Below are 27,350 nucleotides of genomic sequence, written 5' to 3'. Positions count from 1 at the left end.
GGAGGGCTAGTTCATGACCTACTGTGAGTGTGCTTTACTCTTGGCAGGCTTGCTGGAGTGGAGATACTGTTTAAGTGAAGAATCAGTTTGTTGAAATTTATAAAATAGTTGTAGTTTTGGTAGGTAAAATAGTTTTCCAATGGAGGTATAGAGTTGGAAGGATTAGAAGTGATACATGAAAAAGACATCTGTTCACTCATGAAGACCTAACATTCAAAGCCAGAAGCCCCAGCTGGAGCTCTTCATAAAGGCAAACACCTAAGAATGAGATGCATGAGAGTCATAGTGCTCATACCTAATGCACCAGCAGAAAATTATGATATAGGGCATGCTCCCTCCCCAGTTTTAGCAGGCACCATATTTTTGGAGCCTGTAACCACCTTGGCAGCAGAGTGACTGAAGTGTTCATCCAGAATGGTGGAGAGCTATGATTCCATTCTGTTATTTACTTGAGGGATGTGACTATTTCCAAAATATAATAGAACTCAGTAAGTATCAGAATACTTCTAAATGGATACTTTATCATATTATCTGGATGACTGATTCAAAATCATAATTCTGTACCAAACTGTCTAGGGAGCTTACCGGGACTGGGAATACTGGCATTTCAGTCCTCAGCTAAGAGGTCAGAGCTCACAGAATTCAGTGCATGAAAAGCTGGTACACAAATTTTTTAATCTTAAGATATATTATTTTCTTTGCTAAATATTCTGTAAGGTAGTTCAGTATTTATCAACTAGAAAAATATATTTGTGATAGGTTGTTGCAACTGGATGTTGCTGTGATATGTGACAGCTCTATTTTGAACCATTGCACTAAGGGCTCTCAGGATCCGAAACCGGAAAAAGCCCCAGGAGCTGCAGTACCACTGAGTGAAGGGGGATGCCTCTATGGCCACATTATTCCAGGTAGTGTACAAACACCCAGAGATAGTGCTTATAATCCTCTGTCACCTGATCCTTCACTGTATTGTTTGAAAAGGAGACATTTGAAAGGTAATGTTTCAAAGGAGTAATTTCTGACATTCCAAGTATAGTTTTGATGTTTACCATCAAAAATATTTCATGCTATGCCTTGGGTTTCTAATCCTTGTAAAGTATTTATGTGAGTCAAAGGAGGTAATGGAGAATTTCTGAGTAAATGTCAGGATTCCTGTGCTACTGTGAGCTGCTCCACAGTGTCATTTGCATTAAACACTTCTGAGAATGTAAACTTACAGTTTGATATTTATAAAAAAAAAAAAGGAAGTGGTGGTTAGAAAATTAAGCTAATACTGTCAGGAGTTTGGGGATAAATCAATGTTGGATGAGGAACTACAGTAATTCACGGGAGACAGAAGTGTCAAAAGAAGGAAATAAGCAAATGCATGCAGCAGAAACTACTGTCTAGACTATAGGATTTGGCTCTAGTCACCAATGTTTTCTCCTTCATACTCTGTCTTGTTAGATAAATTTCCTTCACATATGAAAAACAGACTTTTTTCCAGACAGTTTTTAGGGGTTTATTTTGGTTTGATATAAAAATTGCAAACAAAATGTCAGTGTGAAAGCAAGCCCCAGTGGAAATAACCCTGGGTGGGTGTATATAATGGGGATGGCAAGGCATCCACTGGAAACTGCAGAGGCTGGGTATATCCAGCAGCTATGTTAGTGTAGGACTAAGGTGGCCTGAGACTTGGGGATTTTTCTTTTCTCTTCTCCCCCGCCATCTTCTGACCTTTGTTCTGTGGAAGAAAACAATCAGTCTGCAGACTTGTGGCTCAATGAAAGCAGTAAAAACTGCATGTACTTTACCAATTGCTACATGGCCAGGTTGGGCTTTACTTTGTAATCTCAAATAAGGAATGAGTCAAGAAAACTCTGCCATGACAAAAAACAATTGTCTTTAATCCCAGGGGATGACATTGTCATCAGTTGTTTGGATCACTGGAGCAGATCCAAGCTTTGCCTGTCTCCCTCCATGAGGATACAGGAGTAAAACCCGGCAACTGTATTTGTGGCCTTCTGCATATGCAGCTCAGGTGCAGGCAGTGAGCACTGTGACACACAGCAGGTAAAGCTCTGGCATGGAACCATAGAATAGAATCATGGAATCATCTGGGTTGGAAAAGACCTCTAAGATCATGGAGTCCAACTATTAACTCAGCACTACCAAGTCCACCACTAAACCATGTCCCTAAGCACCACATCTATGTGTTTTCCGAATGCTTCCAGGGACAGCGAATCCCCCACTTCCCTGGGCAGCCTGTTCCAATGCTTCACCCTCTCAGTGAATAAAGCTTTCCTAATATCCAATCTAAACCTCCTCCAGCACAACTTGAGGCTGTTTCCTCTTGTCCTCTCACTTGTTACCTGGGAGGAGAGTCTGACCCCCACCTGGCTACACCCTCCTTTCATGTAGAGTGCATGAATCTGAAAGATTTGTCTCCTCTGCAGTAAGACTTCATTGTGTATTCTGTAGCTTCATTTGTATGTGAACTGAAATCTTAGTAAGACAAGAACTCACTACAGCCTTCTGCTCTCAAAAGCTTCCCCTGGGAGCAGGAAAGTCGCTCCTGTTTTGCATAAGAATTATGAGATGGACTATTAGCTCTGTTGTAAATTAAAGAGAAATCACTTTCCCTGTCTGCTTTAATAAATCTCATGTCAAAAACCCCAAATCTGTAGGCATTACATGGAAATCACATTTGCCTAGAAGTTCCCCGGCAATAATTCTTCTCACTTAGGAGCAAATGAGGAACAAAAAAATATTAATGAATTTATTCCTCAGACAGCCCAAGAGATATTTAGCTGTATTCAGGGCTACCATAATTACATCCATAGAAGGCAACTGAATTTAAAAAAGGGAACAAATATTTCACTGATTTTTGTGTGCATGAGACAGACGGATTAATATTTATGATTAGGAACCATTTTTTTCCTTTTCTTTTTTTTTTTTCTGTCCATTGCTTTAAATATGAAAAGCCAAGCTCTTTATCACACACTCTAGCAGCATACAATCCTAAGTGATGAATAATTCCAAGCACAATCTGTATGAAGGTATTGTTTGTACATGCTCATGAAAGGAATGACATCTCACTTCTCCATCACACTACGGCACTCCAGGCCACACAGCAGAACAAAAGCCTTCCCTCCTTGCAGATTTCACAGGGCCTCTTATTTCACTGCTCACCTTTTTCCTGTGGGATAAAACCTGGAGCAGGAGTTGCCATCCCAGGCGCAGTAGGGATCTCGGGCCAGGCAGCAGTCGGCACAGGCGGTCCCGTAGATGTGGCAGCGGTGGAGGGACACCTGGGTGACCCCTTCATCTGAGCTCACATACAACTGTTGCTGCAGGAGGAAATGGAAAGATTTATTTCAGATGTGGAGGAGTTTCACCCGAGACTCAGCTAACACACCTAAAAACCTTTCGATTAATTTTGGAATTAATTCAAGAACCAAGAGGGGAGGACTAATATACATAAAGTCAATATCAACAGAAATCTCCCAGCTGAACAGGCCTATAATATTTCTACCTTCCTGCTAGAAAACACCTAGAAACATTCGGGAATGTAATGGATTTTCGGACATTGAGTGTCATTGTTCTGTTCTTGGGCAGACAGGCTGAGTTAATATTGCTCAGATTTGAGAACTTGGTTCTTATTCAGTGAGGATTACTGGCTCGAGCCTTTGAACTAAGTATTTTCACTACACATAGTCACTTGAATAAATATTATGCAGAGTTCCAAGCTGGATTCTCCACAGCACAGATTTCCAAGATGTAAAACCAAGAGATTATGTTGAGGCTTAGGGCCAGATTCTGACAGCCTTATATACCTGGAAAAATAAGCCAAATGAACTTTCATAATAAATCAGAGTTTTTGCAAAAGAAGTTCAAAGCGAATAGGTTATTACCAAAATCTGAGCCAAAATGACTGTTGTACTCAAAAAAAATTAATCAATTTTTCTTAAAATATAAATTAATTTTGAACAAAACGCTTGAAACTACTTTGATCTTTTTGTCCTAAAAGTTGAACATTACACTGAATTCAATTTAGTGAATAATGTTTACTTAGTAGTAGCTTTGTGAAATATTGAGCAACATCTTGCTTGCAAAATCATAGAATACATCTTTTTAGTTTGGATGGTTAACATTTCAGCAGAAATCCTCTCAGCTGTTTTTGTTATTCTTATTGCTATCCTTTATTATTAATAAACAAACGTGCACAATTGCACCATGGACCCAACAGCCCCAACAATGCCTTTTTACATTGATCAGACAGACTTCCAAGGGAAAATTTCTATTTAGGACTTTGGAAAACAAGGGGAGGGCAAATTTCCTCTTTTAGTACTTTTTTTGGTTCCTTAACTACCAAACAAAATAACAAAAAAATTGACACTTTCAGTGATATAGAAATTATACATAATGAACAGAAATTTTATCTTAGTGGCTCTGGGGCATATAAACAGCTCCTGCAAATGTCAGTCAAGTTTTCTGTATTCATTATGGAAAATATGCATATACTTAGTATGCTCCACAAGAATTGATATCCTAACATCTTTAAGTCAATTTGCTTCTCAGTTAATAAGCACTAATTAGCCACTCCACTTTTCTTTACCTTTTTAGATGAAATCTTCATTGTTGTTATAGGAGAATTACTCTGAAAGACAAAGTTACAAACCAGATTGTCAAGAACTCTCTTTTTAATACTGTCCCAACATTAAAATTTAAAAAGCACTAAAACCTAAATCCTATCTAAGAAAAGCATACATTTTCATATCCTGGAAAGGCATCACTCACTCCTACTAATTTTTTGCTATTTTCAGAACTAAACAAATGACATATGTACAATTAATGTCTTGCTAATTGTTTTACAAGACATTAAACTCAACCACGTTATTATTACTAATGTGCACCAACAAGGTTTTTGTACACTTATAAATAACCTGCACCTGTGCTATCTCAGCAATATAGGAACAATGTGTTTTGAAGCCATTACTCTGTGTAATAAAAAACCATTTTTTTCTTAGATGATAATGATAAGGAAAAATCATACAGTAGCTCAAGATGCAGATAAGAATATGACATATTTTTCCTACAAATTACTTATAGTACATACAGTTTGGTTACCATCCTATATACAAATTCAGATAATCAATTACTAGAATATTTAAAGTGGCATGTGTGTTCTTGAACGTTTCTTTCCCACAGACAGTACTGTATACTACTGTGTGTCATCACAGCAGTCAGTTAGTGTCTGTCCAAATCAAATGCTAAAGAGCTGGAAAAGAAATTATTACATTCCTTGCCTTAAGCAAGTGATACAAGTCATTATTTCCATCCAAACAAGTGATAAAATTAATGGTAACAAAAATGTTCAGCATTTCTTTAAGATTTAGCATTTGCTCAGTCACAAATGAAAGCCATAACACTGGGCTAGGATTAATTGCAGTTGACTACAACACAGCAGGGAGGTCAGGACTAGAAAATCTGGCTGCGAATCCTGTGAATTGGCATAGGTTTGAAGGAGTTTAGAGCTGTGGTAGTACTTCATGAACCGTCTGGAGACTCAAGGTCAAATCCAACATTGGATTCAATGTCACATTCTCCTTTCCTTGCTTATACTCTGGAAGAGAATCACTGCTTTGCTGCTCTCAATATTTATTAGCACACAACCAGTGATCTCATCCCTGCTCTCTTGGTGAGACATCTAAATACCACCACGCTGCCACACAGATTGCAATGGTAGGGGTTATGATATCATGATTTTTAGGGTTCAGGATAAAAAGGTCTGTGCATAGAGGCCCAGAAACTAGGTTTAGGGTGAAGATTCCTCTCAGCCCACCTATCTTCTTGCTATATAATATCTGTTTCAGTAAGTGGAATTAGCAATACTTTACTGAAGGGTATGATTTTAGGTAATCTAAGGAAATCTGCAACAAAAGCCTAGAAAGACTAACTGTGCCTTTATGAGGGTTAACACAGAGTGTATTCTTTTTCTTAAAGAAACTGTTAATTCTGCCTAGATAAAAAATCTTAAATTTTCCTTTCTGTATTCCCTGAAGGAAATAGACCATGACAAAACCCTTAACTAAGTTTATAGATGCATACTACCATTTGCCCCGAGACCACTGTTTAATGAATAGCCCATTCAAATATTTGAAAGAGATTTTTTAACATGAGGGAGAACATTTTCTTTAGGTTATTACAAGCTGTTACATGCCAGAGTGATTGACAGAGGCTATTCCCTTATTTCTCCCTGCAGTTCTTGTGTTTCTTTTCAGCTTATGTTGTGTTCACAGCTCATAGCTTTCTTGACTCCAGAGACATGTGGCTTTGAAGAACTGAAGTTAAGCAAAAACAACATTAATTTGGTTCCGTTCTGCAGCTCAGAACCAGGAAGATTATCAGATAATCAAAGTACAGAAGTCTTAGATTCCTTCTGTAAATAGTGACAGTCTCAATACATGATGCCAGTGATAAAAGTTGCCTTCTGGCAGCTACTATAACATGACCTTGTAAAAATGTGATTATCAAAATCCTTCTAGCCAGTACAACAATATAAAAAATAAGCAACTGAAATATAGAAGAAAAGGACTTCAGCTAGCTACAGCCTTCATAACAGTGGACATTTTGTATTCCTCTTTGGGTATTTATCAAGCTGACAGTATGCACATTTACTTGATCTTTTATCAAATCACAGTTGCCCTTGCCAAAGTCTGTTAGAACAAGTGTTTGTGTGAACATACACACTGGAAGAATAAAAGTAGGAGCAAGCCAAACCTGAAAAACTTCCAACTCTTCTAAAATGAGTTCTCCACTTGCAGAGAAGTTTGTGGGTAGGACAACAACTTTCTGTACAGTTCCTTGATCTGGAAAACGTGAGAACAAGTGAAACCATGTGAAGAGAGACCAAGGAGTGAAAGAAAAAAGGAGATCAACCTTTATTAATTATAAAAAGAAACCATCAAAGCAATTACTATGATATGGAGAAAGACATGAAATGTTCAGTAATTTAGAGGGTTTGGGGTCAGAAAGAACAATAAGATGATTCCTTACATAGGAATATTATATATAGTATTATTCTCATATATGAAGAAGTCATGGTAAGATTGGAGTTATGATACTATCATTAATGTTACCATTCTACACAAAAAGATCAATCAAAACCAGTATCTTCTGTAGTAGTTGCTGTAGGCACACAGACAGAGGCAGAATCTCTCCTAATGATCTTAAAGTAAAACAAAGCAATATAAACAGGTAAAAGGGAGCTACTGCAGAATTTAATATATATTCATATTCAGTAATAAAATGCTATGATAACTGATGACATGACAGGTAAGCCTGCCAAAGAATAACTCTATCTACACCTAAATACAGTAAGATAAAAACATTTTCTTAGGAAATACAAACAATAATCAATCATTACATACTGCTAGGAGTTAATATTTTGTCCATATGGTAAAAAGGAAAAGCAAGGTGAAGTTATAGTAGCTATTATATCATAGCTGCCCTCTCAAAATACAGTTCCAAGACTCCCAAATCCACTCAGATTAAAGGAGTAAGAAATAGAAAGGATGTGGCACTGACAGTGTTTTTGCAGGGTAGATGTGATGAGTGAGATCAAAGGGAAATTTGTGATTAGTTTTCCAAATTTGTTATGCGGAAAAAATATATGAGATGAAGGAGTCCATCTGTGAAGGCTCTTAAAGGATGAGACAGCCTCTGAAGTATTTCTGGTGTGGCAGAAAAGACAGAGTGTGGGATAATCACAAGGACAAGTATTTTTACTTGGAAGAAGCACAGCACATAGAATTCCTCTTGCCTGAAAGGCCTAGAAATTAGCCTGAGTAGATTAAATATATTTGCTCAGTATTGATCCTGAGGAATGAGAACACATGGTATAGATTCTGTACGGTCATCAAAACTTTCATAAGAGCTGTGCAGTTAGTAAAACAGTACAGCACAATATAGGCAAGATATATATTTTTATGATTTTGATACCAAGGAAAGGAAATTTCAGCTTCCTGTTTGGCAATTCATAATGCAGACAACATAAGCTGAAAAAGTGCAATTTTGCTTTTGCTTTAAGGTCAGTGACTAATTTCCATAGCTAGAGCTGCAGGGCAAGTTGGTTACTGTAAATAAGTTACATATTCTTATTTCCCCTGAGGAAACATCATCATCATCATCATCATCATCATTATCATCATCCAATGATAATATAATGATAATAATAATAATAATAATAATAATAATGATAATAATGATAATGATACTAATAGTAACATAATCAACAACTATTATTATTTTTATTTAAAAAAAAAAGGTTTAAAGCCAGAATATTGATATTTACTGACCTGACCACACACAGAGAGCACATTGCAGTATTTTGTCTTTAAAGAAAAGAAGGAAAAGAGAAACCGAAAGCTGACAGGACTTAAAAATATGCAGCTATCAATTGTACATGCTCAGGGCATGTTAGGCATGAATTTTTCACAAGAATTTTCTATGGAGACATTTATTCTCATTATACAATGGCATGATAAACCAGTTCCTTCTGAAGAAACTTTACTGAAACTAAATCTTGTGGTAGCACAGCTGTGGTCTAGCCTGAGTGCCAGTATTAGCAAAGCTGTGAGAACCTGAGAGAGATTTACTAACTGCCAGGACCCACCAAAGCTTTAAACTGCTGCAGATGTATCCCTCATTGAGGTAAGGAGAAGCCAGTGTGTGTATTTCTGCTCCTACTAAATGGACAAACCTACTCAGAAATATACACGGCTCCAGTCCAGTCCACCTTTGCCTCTTTGCACCCTTTTATCAATTCCCTCTCTCTCACGTTAGGCTCTACATTACAAAACACTTATTAAGAAGTGCAGGAAGGAGCTACAGCCCTTTGTGGTTTTTTTGCAACTGCCTTTTGTGGTTTTTTTGCAACTGACATATAGGGCACTAACCATGTTGACAGTGACCTTACCTGCAAAGGAATGTGAGGCTGCTGAGCCTCTGAAGAACCGGTTTATGTCAATGATCCATTAGCACATGCCACACATTTAAAATTCCTAAATTGCCTTGAGTCCTCAAACATTGCCCTGAACTGAAGTCAGAACCTCAGGGGAGATTTTATCCTGGGCATTGGCACAGAAAATACTGATAATGCCTGACGCCAAGTCCTTGTGTCCTAATAACCTTTACTATTTGTAAAGTAGGGTCCTATCTACATTTTTGTCACACCCCAGCAAAACACACAGAGTGTGTATTCATTCCCTTTGGCTCAATATTTTACCATTTACTTTGATTCAGTATTATACCATGAGGGACAGATCCTTGCAGAAAGGAATGTTCTATTGTTTTAAAGGAGACTTAATAAAAGAATTAAAATAAATATTCAAGTAGGCAGTAGAAAACTATTAATTAAATGAAATTACTTAAAGCAAGAGATTCCAATAGTCTGTACATATATAAAAATAAAATACTTCCAATAATATATAGCTTATAGGCTATAGTCTTCCCCTTGCTTCTAAAAATAGTTTTTCTCCTGTTGCTCATCCTCTTCCTTAAAAACCAAAAAGCAAATATTTGTGCCCAATCCCCCCTTCTTATTTCTTTCTCAATAGTACTGCTGTCTCCAGTGTAAAGACAAATTGGTAGCTAACAAATCAAGTCACTTACACGTGTTCATGTCAGAAAACTTATGGTATATTTGAGTTTTGTTGGAAATATTATTTGCTTATTTCCGCTAATGGTGAGGCAGTGAACTAAATTCCCTGGGTCAGGGGGAAAGTTGGAAGGGTTGCAGCACTGTGCACTGCAAGAGATTTATGCAAAGCAGCAGTGCCTGAGCTGTTTCCCAGTGTATTTCTCAATAGATAATCTTTTGCACTGTCAATCAGGCAGAAGAGATAATCAAAGAAGTACAAGTCAAATTTTTTCAAGTTTGGATCAATGTATGAAATTATAAGCTAATTCTGTAAAAATCATAAAAATTAACAGGATGGTTTCCTTCACCATTGACTTGCTCCTTTCAGAAATCCACTTGAAAGCAGGACTGCATTGCTATGATTTCACACTGTCATGAAAAAGCTACTGCGTCTCCAGAATATCAATCCACCACTACAAGTGAAGAGGCAGATTTATGCTCACCACTTCCCTGACTTTTCACCGGGAGCTGTTTGCAGCCTCACATCAACTCAGCAGTCTGTGAGTTAAGGGCAGACAGACAAACAAAAAGGAATCTCCCTCAAGCTGACAGCAAGAGGACAAGGGCAACTTAAAATGTTTTTCCATTTCAAACCTGCTTAATAACTGCAGGTGTCCCAGCCTGACATGAAGGGCAATGATAATGAGATCACGTTCCCTCTGAGAGGACTAAGAAACTGGAACAGCAAGGGAGGAAAGTGAAGATGAAAACATAGTGTAGAAAGTATGCAGAGTGGGAAATAAATGGAAAAGGAAGGTAGTCCAATAAATTGTTTAAGGAAAGAAGTAGAAGAGACAAATAATAATAATAATAATCAGAATTATAATAATATTCCTTGAAATGCAAGGTGTGATTCTGGGCTGATGTTAATCAGCTAAGGTTCATCAATACCAGTTAGCCTGTGCCTGATTACACTAACTCCCAATAGGGCTGACCACAGGCAATGGGGGAAAGCAAAGCTTGATGAACAGAAATTACAAATACAGAGGCGTTTGGCTGAATCTGAAGGTCTGAGTTTAAACATCATTCTCTGAATTTTGACCAGCTTTTGTTTCCCCAGTCCTAAGTGAACACTGCAGCTGTCAGTAATGTGAGCCTCAAAGAGAATCAGGACCCGACCCATCTACCCCTGAGCCACATCACATGCACAAACTGAACAATCGACAAATAAAAAACCCCGAATTTTCCACATCATAAAAAAAATGACTGCAATGGGCAGCAATGTCTACTTTGACATGGGGTTTGAGATGCTTCTTGCAGTAATCCCCACCCCTGATGTGTCTTGACACTGCTGGAGACCTTCTAAAAACTTTTCTTCCTGTTGTACCTGTCAGCCTAATGGCAGCTTAATTATTTTTGGTCTCTAATCTGAGTTGAACCTGATGCACATAAATAACATTATAAAGAAAAAAAGAAAGCAAAAAGTTTACCAAATGTTTAAAATCTGTCTGAGAAAATGCTGAGGCTCAGCAGAGCACCTGAGATGGTGGCAGGTTAGCAGTCAGGGCTGACAGCCACGTTCCCACGCCCTCGACTGTCCTTGGGTGTCTGCTGTAACTCAGAGCTCCCACCACAGACACTAATCTCTCTGTGCTTAGTTCACTCATCTGTCAAACGGGCGTAATTTTTTTCCAGCTCATAGTACCACTGTGAAGCTTCATAAAATTCAAGCTGCATCAAAGGACAAAAAGACAGATACAAATGCTCACACTTGAGGGCAATATTTTTGTACAGCCCCAGCTCGGTTAAATTTTGGGACACAATGTGAGCTTGTTTGAATAAAAACTGAACAGAGGAAATGAAGCAGGTGGAGGTACGCCCTCTTAACTTACATATCCTCTTAAAAGGCTGTGAAAAAGCTTTGGATGAGTGGGTCAACAAAAGGTTTCAAATGACTCAGGCACAATGACCAAGAGGAAGAAGGAAACTCTATCTGATGCCTGTTGTGCCACTGTTGTGCAACATCATCTTCCAAGCTCACAGTCACGAAGTTGCAGCCAGGAAAACTATGGGAGAGGCAACCTTGCTCTTCTGACCAGATTTTCTCTCTCCATTAGACTCTGTAGATCATTACATGATTTTGGCTATTGCCTTACTGGAGGCTACCACTGTCAGTAAGGGTTAGTTTACCAAAAAGACAGCCATCACATGACACCATGAAAATGAGTATTACAACCTTATGCTCTGGAGGCACGCACTGCATCAAGACTTCGAAAACAAATGTTGCATCAGAAAAGATAATAAGAAACATTGATCAACCTAACACCACATGAGACGCATGCAGCCGACATTAATCATCTGAATAAGTCACATTGAAGTCTGAAGTGCCTTTTTACAACAGTAACTTAGATCTCTTTCCACAAAAATATATCCTATCTTGATAGCAAGGAGCTGAAAAAAAAATCCCATTGGTGCCCACAGCTGTTTAATGTACCCAAGTTTGACCCAGACATTTAAATATTTTCATAACACAAGAGCAATAAAAAACCCCATGCATAATCTTTTAGTTGTGCAATCTGTGTGTACTTTGACCAAAGGTTTTCGTACTGCAAGCAGTAGGTGGCATGCTTAATAAATAAATATTAATCTCATGAAAATGTTCTCATGGTGTTTTACTGCTGTTTTAAAATTCAGATGGAAAACAATCTACCAATGGATAAACACAGAATATTGAAAGCTCAGGTTGTTTAGATAAAACTGAAATGAGTAAAGAAATCACAGTACAACTCTAGGGTGAATCAAAAATTCAGGACTGAGTCCTGGCCTATCATGGAAACAGGATAATAGAAACATAACTCTAATCCCAAATTCCTGAACTGAATATGTAATTCTTCATTTCATAGGGAAAAAAATATCATCAGCGTCAAATATGCAAATATGCAAATGAGTGACTACATTCTTTCCAAGTAAACTATGTCATGTGTTTCTGTTTGGGAAGACAAGGTAGACAGCACTGTTCTCTTGTAGCACTGCTCTCTACCAGTCAAGACTTGCTCCTTGCTCCAAGTCAGCTCATGCCAGAGGGGAGTGAAGAGATCCCTTTGGCTGGACCTAACAAAATCAGCAAGTTTTGTTAAGTGTTTTGGTTGTCTTCATTTTGAAAAGCAATGGCAAAACAGGAGATGGTTATCATTTGAAAAGTGGGTGGAGTGCCATGAGAGCAATGTCTGTCCCTGGGATTTTTGTTTGTTACACAGGCAAGCAAGGGAGAAAAGCAGCGTATTAACTGTGGGCATGGACCAGCCCCTGTGAGCTCAGCACTTCTGTCTGGGAGAGCAAAGGAAACACTACATTTAGTTCACATTAATGTGAAAAAATTACAGAGCTGCCTATACCCTCCTGTGCCATGGCTACATGATGAAAGCCACTGGGGTTCTCAGAGCTTTATATTTCTGTTGTTCTTCACTTACATTCAGGAACTGATTTATTACTAAGGCTATCAAGGAGGAAGAGAGGAAAAGCTAAACATTTTGTGTGCTCTGCATCTGGCAAGACATAAAACACTCCGATTTCAAGCATGAGACAGGTCACTGACAGTGACAGACATGGTTGGCAACATCGCAGTTCAGCAGCAGTAACTCATCATCTGAGCTGAGTGTAATTGTCACCAGGTGTCAAGTCCCGTTGTCTCTGTTTGGGGGGCTCCGGGCTCCCAAGAAAATTATCACATGAAATTCTCCTATACAATGTGGTTTTTGCATTTGCCGGGATGAACCGACACCAAAGCAAATCCCCTCTGCATTCCTTTTGACACTTAATATCTCTATCAAATCCTCCTGAGTCTCACAGAAAGCAGAGAATAAAGAAAACAAGTTTCTCCTCTCAGTGGCTGAAACTTGATCACTTTTATTTGAAAGGGCTGAGAAATGCAGTAACTTACATTGCATCAATTTCTTTTGAGGAAGACCTTGGAAGCTATTCATGTCCTGTGCCCTACTCAGGAAGAAGAATGTGTCCCCTCCAACTAACTAGCAAGCAGAAAATGATCCTTGTCTCCAGTGTAATGAAGAAGATAAAGTAATGAATATAAAGTATCAAGAGCTTCAATTATTTACTTATCTGATCCATAATGGGTCCTGTGCTGATACACAGAAGAGGATTAACATAATGTAAGAACAAGCTGAAGTATGTTGAGTTTTTTTAACATCTCACAAGTGTCTGTATGAGACCACACTGATCACCTAAAATTAGTCAGATGGTCATCAAAGTATAAAATGAAATTACCTATATTTATCTCTTGCAGAATTATTAAAATGCTAACAATTAATACTGTGATTTCATGCACATTTCAACTTTTGAATTCATTTCCAGTTTTAACTATCACTGCTGTATTAACAATCCTATGCGAGTTGGAAACTTATGTCTTGATCTTTTCCACTAATGTTTAGTAGAATGTTTCCCCAAATAACATTAGATGTTTATAGAGCATTTTAAAACAACGTCACCACTATATATTTAAAAAAATAATAAAATGTGAAGGGAAAGAATCCCTTCCATCAACCTGCTGGCTGAATATATCTCTACTCATACAGCACAGTATGCAGTTGGCTCCCTTGGCACACGGGCACCCTGCTGATTTTGATAGCTGGGGAGGTTTTTCTAAGAAGATTGTAGAAACTTCCTGTTAGTCTTGTCCCTTGAGGGGACATTCTTGAGAGATTTTTTAGCACCCACTTCCTAAATCTATTATAACAAGATGGTTATTCCCAGCCCCATGCGAGTTTGTTGGCAGGAATGGTTATTCTACAAACAGAAAACAACCAGGACCCCAATAATATGTGAACCATAAAAGCAATACAAGCCACCTCTGTAATCATTTTCTGATGTTCAGACATGTATTTGTTCTCCGGGAATTCTTTTCCTTTGTTCTACTTGAAACCATCTGTAGTAAAAAAGATCAGCCTGTGTGCCTATCAACCTACAGTGCCCTGTTAAGCCACTGGGAGTTTCAGATGTGAATGAGTCCTAGGATCTATCCAGAGTACCACTCTGCTTGTCTGCTCCAATGAAAACAGTGTGATTCATATCTAAATATTTCAAAAAATCAAAATTGATCAGTATGAGAATCACAAGACCCTGCAGACTTCCGAAGCATAACACCAGCTTCAAATTTGATGTAACTAGAAACAAAACGTAGGTTATATTAGACAGAAATTATTTTAGAATACTTGGATCAAAGTCTCTGTGTCCACTTCAGCTAGGACTGTGATCATTTGTTTCCTTTTCTCTGCCAAGTACTTCCATATTACTACTCTTTTTTTGGCTGAGTTGCTGTTTCTGCCTTTGCAATATCCTGATCAGATCATGCTTTTCTTCAGAAGTAGTTTACATAGCATATATTAAATAATAATGATGAGAAAATACAAAAATTAGAACGCTAGATTTGGGTATCAAATTCTTATATGGAATCATGTTGCAGACAAACCATATTCAAGAGAACTATTATTAGTTGGGACCAATAACACATACACTAGTGTTGATTTCTGTCTCAAATAAAATTAATATCAATACATTGTATTTCTTGCACATAACTGATGTCTATAGTAAATACAAAAATGCACAGAAAGTAAAATGAACCTAATTTATGGATTTCTATAGACATTTTTGTAGACAGCAAATGTTTCAACAAGTATTTCTGAAAGCTCTAAGTTGTACAAATCAGAGTTGATTGTAAATTTTATTGCAGTGGAGGAAAATGCATGCTGCTAATTTTGTCTTACCTGTTCCAAGAAACAAGACGTGGTATCTTCCATCAGCAGCATTCACTCGATCCACAGCAATCTTTGTATACTTGTAGTCGGCTCCTATCCGGATGATTAACGGCCTTTTGTGTATTGGGTAAATGGGATTAAACATCAAAGGGTGATTCCTAATGAAGGTCACAACATCGTCTGGAAACTCTTTTGTTGTCCGCATATTAGGTGTGAATGCTCCTCCCGGGCACTGTAAGAAACACGCACAGTAATGGTTAACAATACTAACTATCTTTCAGAGAGTATTCATCTCCAAGTCATTTGCAAATATTGACAGATAAGTTGACAAAGGAAGTTCCTGAAAGAGCACTGCAGACTGACCAAAACTTATGTTCCAGTAATGGGAATGAAGTGTTGAATAGCTATGCTTTGAACTCCCATCAATGCTGATAAAACAAACACAAATGTATTTTTGCACTTTCAGGACAGAGTTTGATGACTAAGGTCTTTAATTCTGAATGTATTTTCACATGCTTTATGCTTCCAAACTGCCTGTTGAAAAAAAAAATTGAAAAAATCCAAGAGATCGGTATGGGAAGATATCAAACTTTTGCATCCAGTTTGTTACAGAATTAGTACAAAGACAAAAGACAAAATCTGACACTCAGTTGTAATTTGGAGATGATGAAAGGGCCTGTGACTCATCTTCATTTGAAAAAGCAATAATATGGAGTTGATGAGGGGGTCCTGTAACAACTCATTTATCTCTCAGAAGATTGTTTATACTTTCCCCTCTGCCTGAGAGATAACTGAGGTCCATGAATACTCTGGATGCTTCTTTAAGTATAATGAAGAACCATCAAAATAATTAGCCCCAAGGCATTCTGGACTCTAAGGAAAATAAAAAGCATCTTAGAAAACTCAACTATTTATTGAGAGTGAAACTAAAAGAAGATTGGGAAGAAAACATGGCTATGCCAGTAACTGTTACAATGTTATGGATATACTTATGTTAATTTACATTATTCTTTTTCAGCTACCATTACTTCACTTCCTATTGCTGCCCCTGGGCTTTCATTTTCCCCCTTACTATATTTCTGAGCCGTGAAATTCTCCTCAGAGTATTGGAGCTATTCAGAAGTGTTTCAGTGCAATATTTTTCCAATTGGAAAATGCTGATTTGTTCAATAAAAAGCACTTGACGGAAACTTCTTTATTTTGATGAGGGCCATTCTTACATCTAAGATGGAATTTCTGGTCAAAACCACAGACACAAAATAGCCAGTAGCTTAGGGAAAGATTTACCTCACCTGACTTCTACTGCCTTAAGTCAGACATTTATTCTTAGGTTTCCTCTGAAGTCAGTAATTCAGACTAAATGCCCTGCTTTTAGATGGCTAAAATTACATAAAATGGATCATATTCTGAGAGACTTGGAAACTGTCTGGGGATATATGAATCATATGTCCAACCTACCTGATGAGATGACATGTTGGAATTTGGGTCTTCACCTCCCAGGGGATTCCTCTAACCACCAGGCAGGAGTGCCTGTTCTACCCTCGCTGCTAAAAGCTAATGAACTATTCATTGGGCATACCAGGAACCAAGTAGAGAGGAGACTTCAGCCTAAACCCAGGCTTCAGAATCATCTTCTGACTCAATTAGGATTTAATTATTCATACAAAGTAGAGTAGCTCTGGTAGGAGTTCTTTAAAAGAAATTGCTCTGGCATCAGTTACCTCCAGGAAGAAGAACCAGAACTCAGCTCAGATATTGGTTGCTTTTCTCATTTGACATCCTTGACAACTGATTTTTCTGGGCCCTTATTTATCCTAAGGGCTTTTTTTTGGCTTTCATCAGACTGATACTACATGCTAGCCCTCTAAGATTGTTCACAAAATTGAATTCTTATTATCTTGCTTTCTCTAGTCTTCCCCTTCCTGGCATATCCATCCACAATCTTCCAGAAAATTTATAGGACTATCTGTTAAGATTAGCAACAAATGATGAAAAAAGAACTGTGTTCATCATTAGCAAGATTATTCTGTTTGGTAGTGCTCTGCCAGACCCCAGTTCCTCTCAAGAGGGATTCTGTTTCATAAGCAGTTCAAATTAAACTTTCCTGTCTCACATAGCTCAGTTAAAAGACTTTCTATGATACTTTCAATCCTTCCATTCTTGACTTGGTGATCGTAAGACCTTTGTCTGTGACCTCCTGCAAAAATGTCTGTGTTATGGTTCACCCCAGTATGACCCTAAAAATGTACATTATATTGCTGTTCTGAGTAAAGCCTTAACAAACATCTTTAATCAATTAATTCTTTTGCTATCCACTGTATAAAACAATGACAAACAAAAAATGTTACTATAGAACCCTATAAGCTCTCCCTTTCCTGGAGGGATTGAATGTGTATCCTTCACACCTCATTCAAGGACTTGGCTACACAATCTTTCGTTCACAGTTGATCACCATGCAGTTAGATTGCAGAGAAACCCAGAATTCTTTAATTTACAGCATATTCCCCCAACATGCTGTAGGTACAAAAACTATTTCTGTAAACTCTGAAAAATGGAAACTATCCTCAAACATCACTGAATTTAGTAGCAAGCTGCCAATTATGTATTTTTCTTTTCCATAAGTAAGTTTTGCTTGTGGAGAAAGAAGAAACCATTGGTATTTAGTGAAGGCCAGCCAAACACTGCAGAGCTGATCATGGCCAAAAGAACCTATTACTTTATTTAATCCTACTGAAACTACAGCAAAGCCTTTCCACTGTTGATCCAAGGTACTGCAATATGATGAACGTTCGTTTCTGTCCAGAGGTTTAGTATGAATATCTCTTCAGGCAACTGTAAAGGAGGATTTTCCATGTCATATAAAAAGGCATCCCTGTTTAGCCCAGCATCCCAGAAGTTGAGAGAAAAGTACATTCCAGAGGAAAGAGGATCATACCCCATAGTCTGCTAATCAAAGTTAACTCTCTGAGCTCAAATTCTGGGCAGCAAAAAATCCGCATATCCTGATTTTCACAGATGTTTTGACATAAGTGAAAACTGGAAATTTTGGGCAGTGAAATAAAATCAAAGCCAAACAAATTCCATCTTATAAAGTATGCCTTTAAGATATATGTTGTGGCTGAATTGTGAGGTAGCACAGAAAAGCCAGTGATCAGGAAACTAGCACTGATCATCTAAAGGAATCTCTTTTGACTTTGTTTTTTTGTGTGAGCTATGATCTAAGAATTTATCTTCAAATTCAGAGCTCTTCAGCACATCTCAAAAATTTAGACAATTTCTGTCACCATATTAAATCCAAATCTAATTTTTTATCCCTTTCCATTGTGCTGCCCAATTTCTTCAGGCCCATCTGGAATACCACATAAGCCTCCATGAGGTGAACCAAGAATAACATGGCAGTGGTTGAGGAAACACATACAAACACAATACTCTGAAGCAGCAAGAAACCTTGAAATGTGACTAATGACAAGAGAATGAAACTTCCGGTTTAAATGGATCAATTTTTTTTTTGGTAAAGTTTAAGTTTAAAGCCGCAGTGGACTCATGAGATTAGAGCTGTATGTATTAATTGCAAAGAAAGACTAATGCTAGCATTAGACCTTAGTGGAATGTCAAGTATTGATTAGGTAATTCTAGAGATCTGGGAACATAACTCTTATAGCCTGTAATATCACACTAAAATGTCATGAAGAGTTGTGTGAATAAGGAGAGCTCTTCCATGTATCTGAGCTATTCTGTGTACGAGAGAGAAAGAGAGAAAAAGAACAAGATCTTGCAGCAGGAAGACAAATCAGAATAAAATAGTGACATGGTTAAAGGTTCTTGCAGAGACTGGCAAAATTAAAACAAAATTTCATTTCCTGTGATAAATGGAAAAGCAACAAAATTTTAATCTAAAAAAAAAATATAACTACATTGTTGAGAAACAATTTATTATTCTCTGTATACTTATTTCCTTCTGATACTTAAGAAATTTTAAGACTTCATAGGACTCAACACACATCCACACTACTGTACTTCATTTAGCAAATATGGATTTAGGGAAGATTCTAGAGGAAGTTCATACATTCTTCATTAAGGCTGGAAATATTAGATATCATATTTCTGCTAAATCTAAATTAAGAATAGTGGAAAAAGTAAGTAAACAAATAAAGAAAGAAGTGCATTAACAGCAATTTTTATGCACCATAAAGTTGAAAAGTAAGAAAAAATAATAGTTTTGTTTCAAATATTTCATGAGGTATTTTTGTACAACTTGGAAACAGTGCTAGTTCTAATGGTATACAGAATTTATTGGAAGATTATTACTACCCCTAACACAGTGAAAGAAAGTCCTGAAAAATTTTCAAGGCCTACAAAAAGCATTCTTAACAAGGAAGGCTACTGTGAGCGGATTGGCATGAAAACACATCTATTTCTAGGACCCTCTTCTAAGATTCAGTACCTGACAGGGTACTAGACCTAACCAAATGACAAGTCCCAGAAAGCTTATTCTCCTCTAAATCTCCTACTATATCTCCTAAGCATCTGAGTAGAGCTGCAAAACTTTAGAGAACTATGGAAAATTCATACAGACTGAAGACAGACTTATGGACATTTGGATCCAGACTGTAGAACACACTCACAATGCTGTCTTTGTACACTTATTTATTTAGCTACATTTTGCTCAAATATACTCACAAAATGGAAGTGGATATGTAAATAAGATGATTTGCACGTAATGAAATAATTCTTTCAACAGAAAGACTGATTAACATTTTACATGACTTCTAATTCTTTCTAGAGGATTTCCAGATACTACATGATTTGTATGACAACTGAGAAGCAAATAAAAGAGTTTTGAACTGTCACAGTCACATACAGTCCTTCCTCCTGAAATAAATAGCATTTATTTATGTATTAAACAAAGACAAGCAATTGGCAAGTCTGCATAAACATCGTTGTACTTACGGTGCCAGGTCGCGGGTATGGAATTCTGCCCTGATATGGAATCAGCTGGTGGTTTGGGCCCTCCTTGTGTGCAAATGGCCCATTGAACACAGTCTGGATGTCAGATAGATGATACACACACACGGCTGAGCCTTTAAATATGGAGCTGGAAGACAGTAGGAAAAAGTTAGCACTGCAATCTACCAACTTTTTTAAAGCTTTTCCATCATTTTGCATGGTCCAGTGATGAAAGATACCTCTAAAATAATATATTTGATACAATTTAATCCTTCTATAGCATGGATTTAATACATTTAAAATCAACTAATCTAGCTGCTCAATATGTACCACTACTTCTTAAGACTTAGCACCTTTTTGAACAGTGAACTGAAAAAAGAGGGAGGAAGGCACTGTCTTACTGGTGCAATAAGAACACTTCTTAATGCTGAATATAAAAAAAATATAATCTGGCTCCAGTTAAATCAATGGCAAAAATATTGCTGACTTTAGTGATACAAGAGTTTTATAAACTTTGTACTGCCAAGCTCAGCACAGGTTTCCAGAACTCCCTACCAGTATATTAACCGCAAGATCTCCACGAGCCTCCTAAAATACAAGGCGAAAATATTAATCAAAATATCCAGAGCAATTACAATTGGTTGGATAATTACAATCAGTTGCTAGCTTTTCTAAGCAAAGTGGGGACATACTGTGGCTGTAAAGGAATTATTCCTATACAGTCCACAAGTCCACCCACAAAACTGGTCTTACAAAGACCCAAGTTTGATGCTTCCTGAGGAGAACCCAGGGAGTCCTCTAAGAAAAGGGTATGGTTTTCCCACTCCTCTAGGCTTAGCCATGGGTTCAGTTAGCACAAGCCCTGAATGGCCTCCATCACCCCGTGATGATGAAGGGCATTAGGGGAATAATTTCCAGACTGATGCTTGGACTGACTACAGTAAATTAACTCCTTCATTTTTTCTCTCAGTGCATGCAAGGTTTGTGATATTTATCTTTAAAAAGTGGAAACTCCAGACAGTCCAAAATCTGTCTGATGTTAACTGTAGGATGAAGATAATCCAAGTAATTATTTTCAACTGAAGAAGAAAAAAACACTCCAGAAAAAGACATGAAAACATTACACAGTGTCTAAACAAGGAAAGTGAAATCCACATTGCTCTCAGTTGGATTAGTAGAAGGAACCTTTTAGATGGATTATGGTACTTGTGGAAATTTTACTATGTATTAATAGATTTTGAGAAATTTATTTAGTCTTTCCAGATGTTTTATGTTAGCTTTACAGCATATTATGACAGTAAAATAATTTGCTTCAATATTACTTGGTTTCCTTCTGTATGATCTAGACAAAAATACTACTAGTTATTAGGTTTCTGTGACGTTTCTATCTTGCTACTGTTACGAGTTGGAAGTCTACAGAGGTGAAGATACAGGAACTGTTAAGCAGTAAAAATCCTAATGGCTGCTGCGTTTAACTAGGTAGTACATTCTATAGTTGAACAAAAAGAAAGCAAGCAGAAACCATGTGGTTCATGGGAACAGAAATGCATGAGTGTAAAAACTTCAACAGAGAGAGAAAACAGCTTGAGAGCCAGGAAAAAATGAAGTTTTCTCTTTGTTGTCACCTTATATGGTCCTGTGATTCAAACCTCATTTCCACTGCAGAAATACCAGAAGATTTGGGTAGAAGTGTTTCCAGTTCAGTCATGTTGCATCCACAACCTAATCATAAGTGTGGTTTTACTGCTAAACATAACCTCATCATTTTCTCTTTTTGTGAAGCAGGAATCATAAATTGCAGACAGAACCAAATGTTTACTAGTTATGCGATGGGTTTTTTTCCAATTAAATATCATAAAATCATATTCTCCTGTGTCATTTACATATTTAAGAAAGCAGATCCCTGGATGCTCATGAAAAAAATCCTATTGGAGGAAAAAAATTATGAAAGGATTTTTTTTTTACTAGAAATTGCTATTAAAAGAATTATTGGTAGCAAGTTACATAATTTGCTAATTTGATCAAATAAATTAAATAAAAATAAAAAAGCGCGGAAAATCTCTTTGAAAGTAAGAAGTAACAGGATAGTAACAGGAAGTATAGGATAACACATTAGAAATCAGTAAGCAGTAACTATTTCTACTCTATACTAACACTATGTGGTGAGGGCAAGAGAGAAAATGAAAAAAAATAAAAGAATCTGTGGGTCCACCTGTCAGTCTATCTTTGTGGAGAGTTTCAGCACAGTAAGCCAAATCTAGTGCTTCCACCACCCTTGGGAGCTCACTAAGTGCTTTCTAAACTGGACAGTAAGTGAATACTGACTGGTAGCAGGGTGCTTAGGGCTACAAGGAGGTGATCAAATGCCATAGCTTGTCCTTTTGTAGCCAACTGAAGCTGATATGGATTATTTGCCATCTGTATGATCATCTGCCAGCTGAGAGACTGGAAATGATTTGTATGAATTCATGTAAGAATTCTTGGTTTGATCTTTCCCGGTGCTGGATGTTCTTCAGGAGGTGTTAAGTGCTCTCAGATGCCACATAAGTTCACTGTGTTGAAGTCATTTAGCTTTCTGCTGCTGAGCAGTAACAAGTGGCCCTCCATGGAAATGTTTTCCCAGTGCCAGCTGACAGTATGTCAGGAAGCAGTTTGTTCCAAGAAGCATAGCTCTAACATGGATACCAACAGTAATGGTACTGAGACTCTTACTCCTGCATGCAAACAATAGCAGCAGTAGACATACAAAATTGCACAGCACAGCCTGGTCCACAAAAATCAACTTGAGTTTTCATAAATCAGGCAGAAAATCAGGCAGTTCAGAAAGGTAATTTTTTTCAAACCTCCCCATTTACCTTGATGTTGTAAAAATTCCATACACAAGCGTTGTTCTGGGGTTATCTGTCTCTAAAAGAAACACATCCTCTGAAAGAAGGAAAAGAAAAAAGAAAAATGCTTTGAATACTAATAAAACTCTTTATTTTCTAGTTTAACTTATTACTTTATTCCTGCTAAAGTCAATGGCAATTTTGTCTCAGACTTGAACAGCAAAAAGCAGACTTACCATATCAACAGACCATATATGCATAAATCTAGCATTTGAACATTCAGAAACAGATTTGGAAATTAACTCCACACCATCTAGCCTTATGGAGACAGAAGGCAAAGATTTTCAAATACGTTCAGGATCCATGTCACACATTTCTCTCAGCTGGATCTTGTTTCAGCAGGTTGTTTAACAGTAGGCAAACACTAAAGTTGCAGTAAGTTAAAGACAAAGAGTTCCCATAGATGGATGTAACCAAAACCAGGGAAATTAGGTGTTTTATCATCCAGAACGTACTCTAGTGCCCTCACAAGCTCATTCTCAACATGATATGAATGACACACAGCTTAGCAGTGAAGATATTGAGAGATGTAAACCTCCCAGCTCCTTTGTGTTGGGATTTATTGACTGCACTGTGCAAAACTGTACCTACTCACTGAACTGAATTTGCCCACTGTTACCTCTGATCTATTGATTCTTTCTTTTACACTTCAGTGAAAACTACTTTAATTTCTGACAGTTTCTCCTTCCAAATGTTTTTAATAACTATAATCATGCTACCTCTTAATTTACAACACAAAAATGACTGAACTGTTTGAGCTTTTTATCACAGAATATGTTCTTTAGTTTTCCATAAATTTATGTGGCTCCTTCACTTAACCCTCTGAATTTTTTAAATATTCTTTTCAATATGTCAAAAGCAAAAGACTTTGCCATGCAGAACTGGAAGTGTTACACTCTCCTGCATTATACATGAACACAGAAGCATGAGTTTGCTCTCTCCCATTTTTCCGAATTTCCAGCTGTGATTGTATTCTTCCTCTTTGCTAGGGAATTGTGCTAGGAGCCCACGCTGAGAACATTGTATCCTATTCACTATGGTCCTACATTTTGTCACACAAAAAACCCTAAAAGCAGTTATCCTACTGCATTGTGGAGAGGTGGGGGTTGGTAAATCACAGTTCTGAAAGGCAAGTTGCTGTGGCAGTGCTGAGGCACTGTGCACTTCAGAAAATCAGTCCTCCAAGCACCTTGCACATTCTGAGCTAGAGAAAGTTAGGATCTGCTCCTAGGCCCAGGTTCCACTGAAACCTTGAACAAGTACAGCAAAGAGTTGTAAATATATAAACTCAAAAAGATTCCAAACTCAATTTACTATTATGAGGAATAACAACTGAGAAAAGAGTGAGAGGATACAGTGGAGAGAAGATCAGAACCAGATGCAGACCCAGTGCAGGGCCCATTAGCCATTTACATTATTTATATTTCTACTAATGCACATAACAAATCTTCCAATACTTGGATTTATAACTATGATTCAGCACACTTCAGCTGCACACTTCAGTGGACAACACAGAATTTGAAACCTTCTGATAATGTTATTTGGTAATTAGGTATCAAGATATGCATCTATTAATTCCTTAATGAAAGGAACCCTCTTGTGATTGCTGTATAGATTATGCACTGAATATTTACAGTGTTTCACATGTTGAAATAAAAATCTATGTGACTGAATGATTCCTGAGAAATTATATCTATTCATAGTATTACTGCTGATGCAGTATTATCTTGAACTACCAAATTGAGGCCTCTACCCTGTGATCAAAAAATAGAAAAACTGTATTGTAGAAAAGCTGTGTGTTAAACAGCGGTATAAGAAACAGTTTCAAACAGATTTTAAAAAATCTCTATAGTAAGCCTAAGTGGTAGAAAAATAGTAACAGATTAACTTAGACGTTCCCTTCCAAATATTAATTCTTTATATATATAATTCCTTTACAAAGTCAAGATTAATTACCTTTATTTCAAAGGTAATGACACTTACGCAGAGAGACTTATGAAGAATTTTTTAATTTCCTGTCACAAAACCGCAAGGGAACTTGTGCCATGGATTTCTAGAGCCAAGATTTCACTGTAAACAACTTGACTAAGAAACTGTATGAACATCAATGATTAAATATGCACAGAGTGTAACATTTAGATAAAACGTTTAAGGGATTTTTTTTGTGATACCTAATTCATCAAAGTACGTTTCTGTTCCATCTTCATCCATCACTGAGCACACAAGTCTTGCTTTCAAGAATGTTGTCCACTTGTTCACGAGACTGCGCTGACCACCTGTGTCATTCTGGAAAGGAATATTATATTCAGAAAAAAAAAGTACAACACAACTAACATTTTACTAGTCTTTCCCATTTTTTTCTCAAGTTAAATCATCATCCAGATAATTATCTGGTAAATTTAATATAAAAATAGATAGACCTAAACCAAATCCCCTTATCTAAACACTCCATATGCAGAACTAGTTTTCTGAGCAGGCTTTCTCTGCTGGGCTAGCAGGCTTGGAGAATCAGGCAGCAGATTCAGTGCATGTAGTAGAATGTGTTTGTATGATTGGAAGGGACTGTGGAGGTTTGTATCACTCATTGACACCCAGTGTAAAGTCCATGCTATCTCCAAAAGGTCTCATAGTACCATGGAGGGATGTTTTTTGCAGTCTTGACAGCAGCTGCACAAGACCTAGTACACCATGCCGGCACATGAGGTGCCAGCTCTGAAGTCATAAATGATGGCTAGTGTGGGTCAGGGTAATTTTGCACTGTTGCAAGTCCTGCTAGCCTGCTCCAGAGCTGGCCTGGTCACAGCTCACTCAAGGATCTTTCCACTTCTCTCTGCTGCAAGGTGGAAACTGTAACTGCCAAACCAGATGGTGCAGCATCAAGGTGATAGATCTGCCTCATCTTGCTGGTGAATGCCTTAGGTAAGAGCAGTGTCTTAAAAACTGCACAGCATGATGTCACCCAAGGAAAGGGAAAAATGAAAGGTAGAAGCTACTGAAATGCGATTTTCATAAAGTGCTGTGCATGTTTCACTGGTAATCCTAGAGTTGGTAATCTGACTTTTCAGGTGATTTATAAGGAGTCTTTTTGTGGGATCTTTGTTAGTACCATTTTATTAATATATTTGGCCAGTGTCAAAAGTGTTGATGTATGAATATGGTGGTATACAAGTATACAAATATGACTGGCTAGATTTATTTTCATTGGCTTTGGGGTTCTGTCACTGACTTCAGTTTAAGTCTAAACAGGATTAGGCCTTTCAAAAATCATCTGGGCTTCATTATAACAGTAAAAAAACCAAATACAGCTGTAATTGTGTAAAATGTCTTCTTGCAAAATACCCAAAAAGGCCTTCAGGCATCCTCACAAAAATACAGAGAACTGAGATTATAAAAGAGATCACATGCCTCATAATATTGCCAGAGAAGGAGTTTAGCACAATCCCATACACGCCCTCACACCCAGGCATAATAACATCACAAAGCATCAAATTCTAAAGAAGACCTAAATTAAAGTAAACACACAATTATCTTCTTGAACCTTTCCAAAAGAAGGAATGAATAGGTTAGCAATAATCACGCATTTATAATTTTTCTCTCATTAAAAACCATCCATTTCACCAGATATTAATAGTTGCTTCAATCATTTTTCATCTACAGTTGATTACAGATATGAAAAAAGAAACAGAGACAATGAGGAGTGCTGTGAAAATAAACTGATTTTTGCTCAGGAATAGCCATAACTCCTCAATTTAATTTTCCTGTGCACATTTTTAAAGTTAGGCTCACACATGCATCAATGCAAGAACTCAGAAAGAACAGATATTGTAAAAATGAAAACAACATTTGAAAGTTATATCAACCCATTTAAAAGCTTGATATTTGCCATGTGCTTTAGAGATTTTGAGTGTGACAATTTTTTGAGACTTCACTGGTTTTTAGCTCAGTTTTTCTAAGAAAATAATGTACCCTATTTGTGCCAAGGACAGCAAGTTTGAAAATTCAACACCGGTAAGTATTCTGACTCAGTCAGAGAAATACACAAATCCCTGAATCTCTAAATTTCCATATCCTTACAGGTACAGCCTGATATACATAACATGTTCAGACCCTAACTATGAGTTC

General features: G+C 37.3%; 1 protein-coding gene across 4 annotated transcripts in view; it reads right to left on the bottom strand.

Annotated features, from left to right (window-relative positions):
• Positions 1-27,350, bottom strand: part of SEMA3C (semaphorin 3C) — a 114,018-nt gene that overhangs the window by 7,099 nt on the left and 79,569 nt on the right. For all 4 annotated transcript variants that reach the window (XM_032688436.1, XM_032688439.1, XM_032688437.1 and 1 more), the window contains 7 exons: positions 25,400-25,514; positions 23,196-23,265; positions 20,344-20,488; positions 15,403-15,625; positions 6,763-6,851; positions 4,598-4,639; positions 3,172-3,329 (listed from right to left, as the gene is read on the bottom strand). In XM_032688436.1, the coding sequence (XP_032544327.1) occupies positions 3,172-3,329; positions 4,598-4,639; positions 6,763-6,851; positions 15,403-15,625; positions 20,344-20,488; positions 23,196-23,265; positions 25,400-25,514 (842 nt within the window). The remainder of the gene's footprint in view (positions 1-3,171; positions 3,330-4,597; positions 4,640-6,762; positions 6,852-15,402; positions 15,626-20,343; positions 20,489-23,195; positions 23,266-25,399; positions 25,515-27,350) is intronic.

The sequence above is a fragment of the Chiroxiphia lanceolata genome, chromosome 5 (genome assembly GCF_009829145.1).
Source record: "Chiroxiphia lanceolata isolate bChiLan1 chromosome 5, bChiLan1.pri, whole genome shotgun sequence".
In the NCBI taxonomy this organism is placed as follows: domain Eukaryota; kingdom Metazoa; phylum Chordata; class Aves; order Passeriformes; family Pipridae; genus Chiroxiphia; species Chiroxiphia lanceolata.
This window is presented reverse-complemented; position numbering and strand designations above follow the sequence as displayed.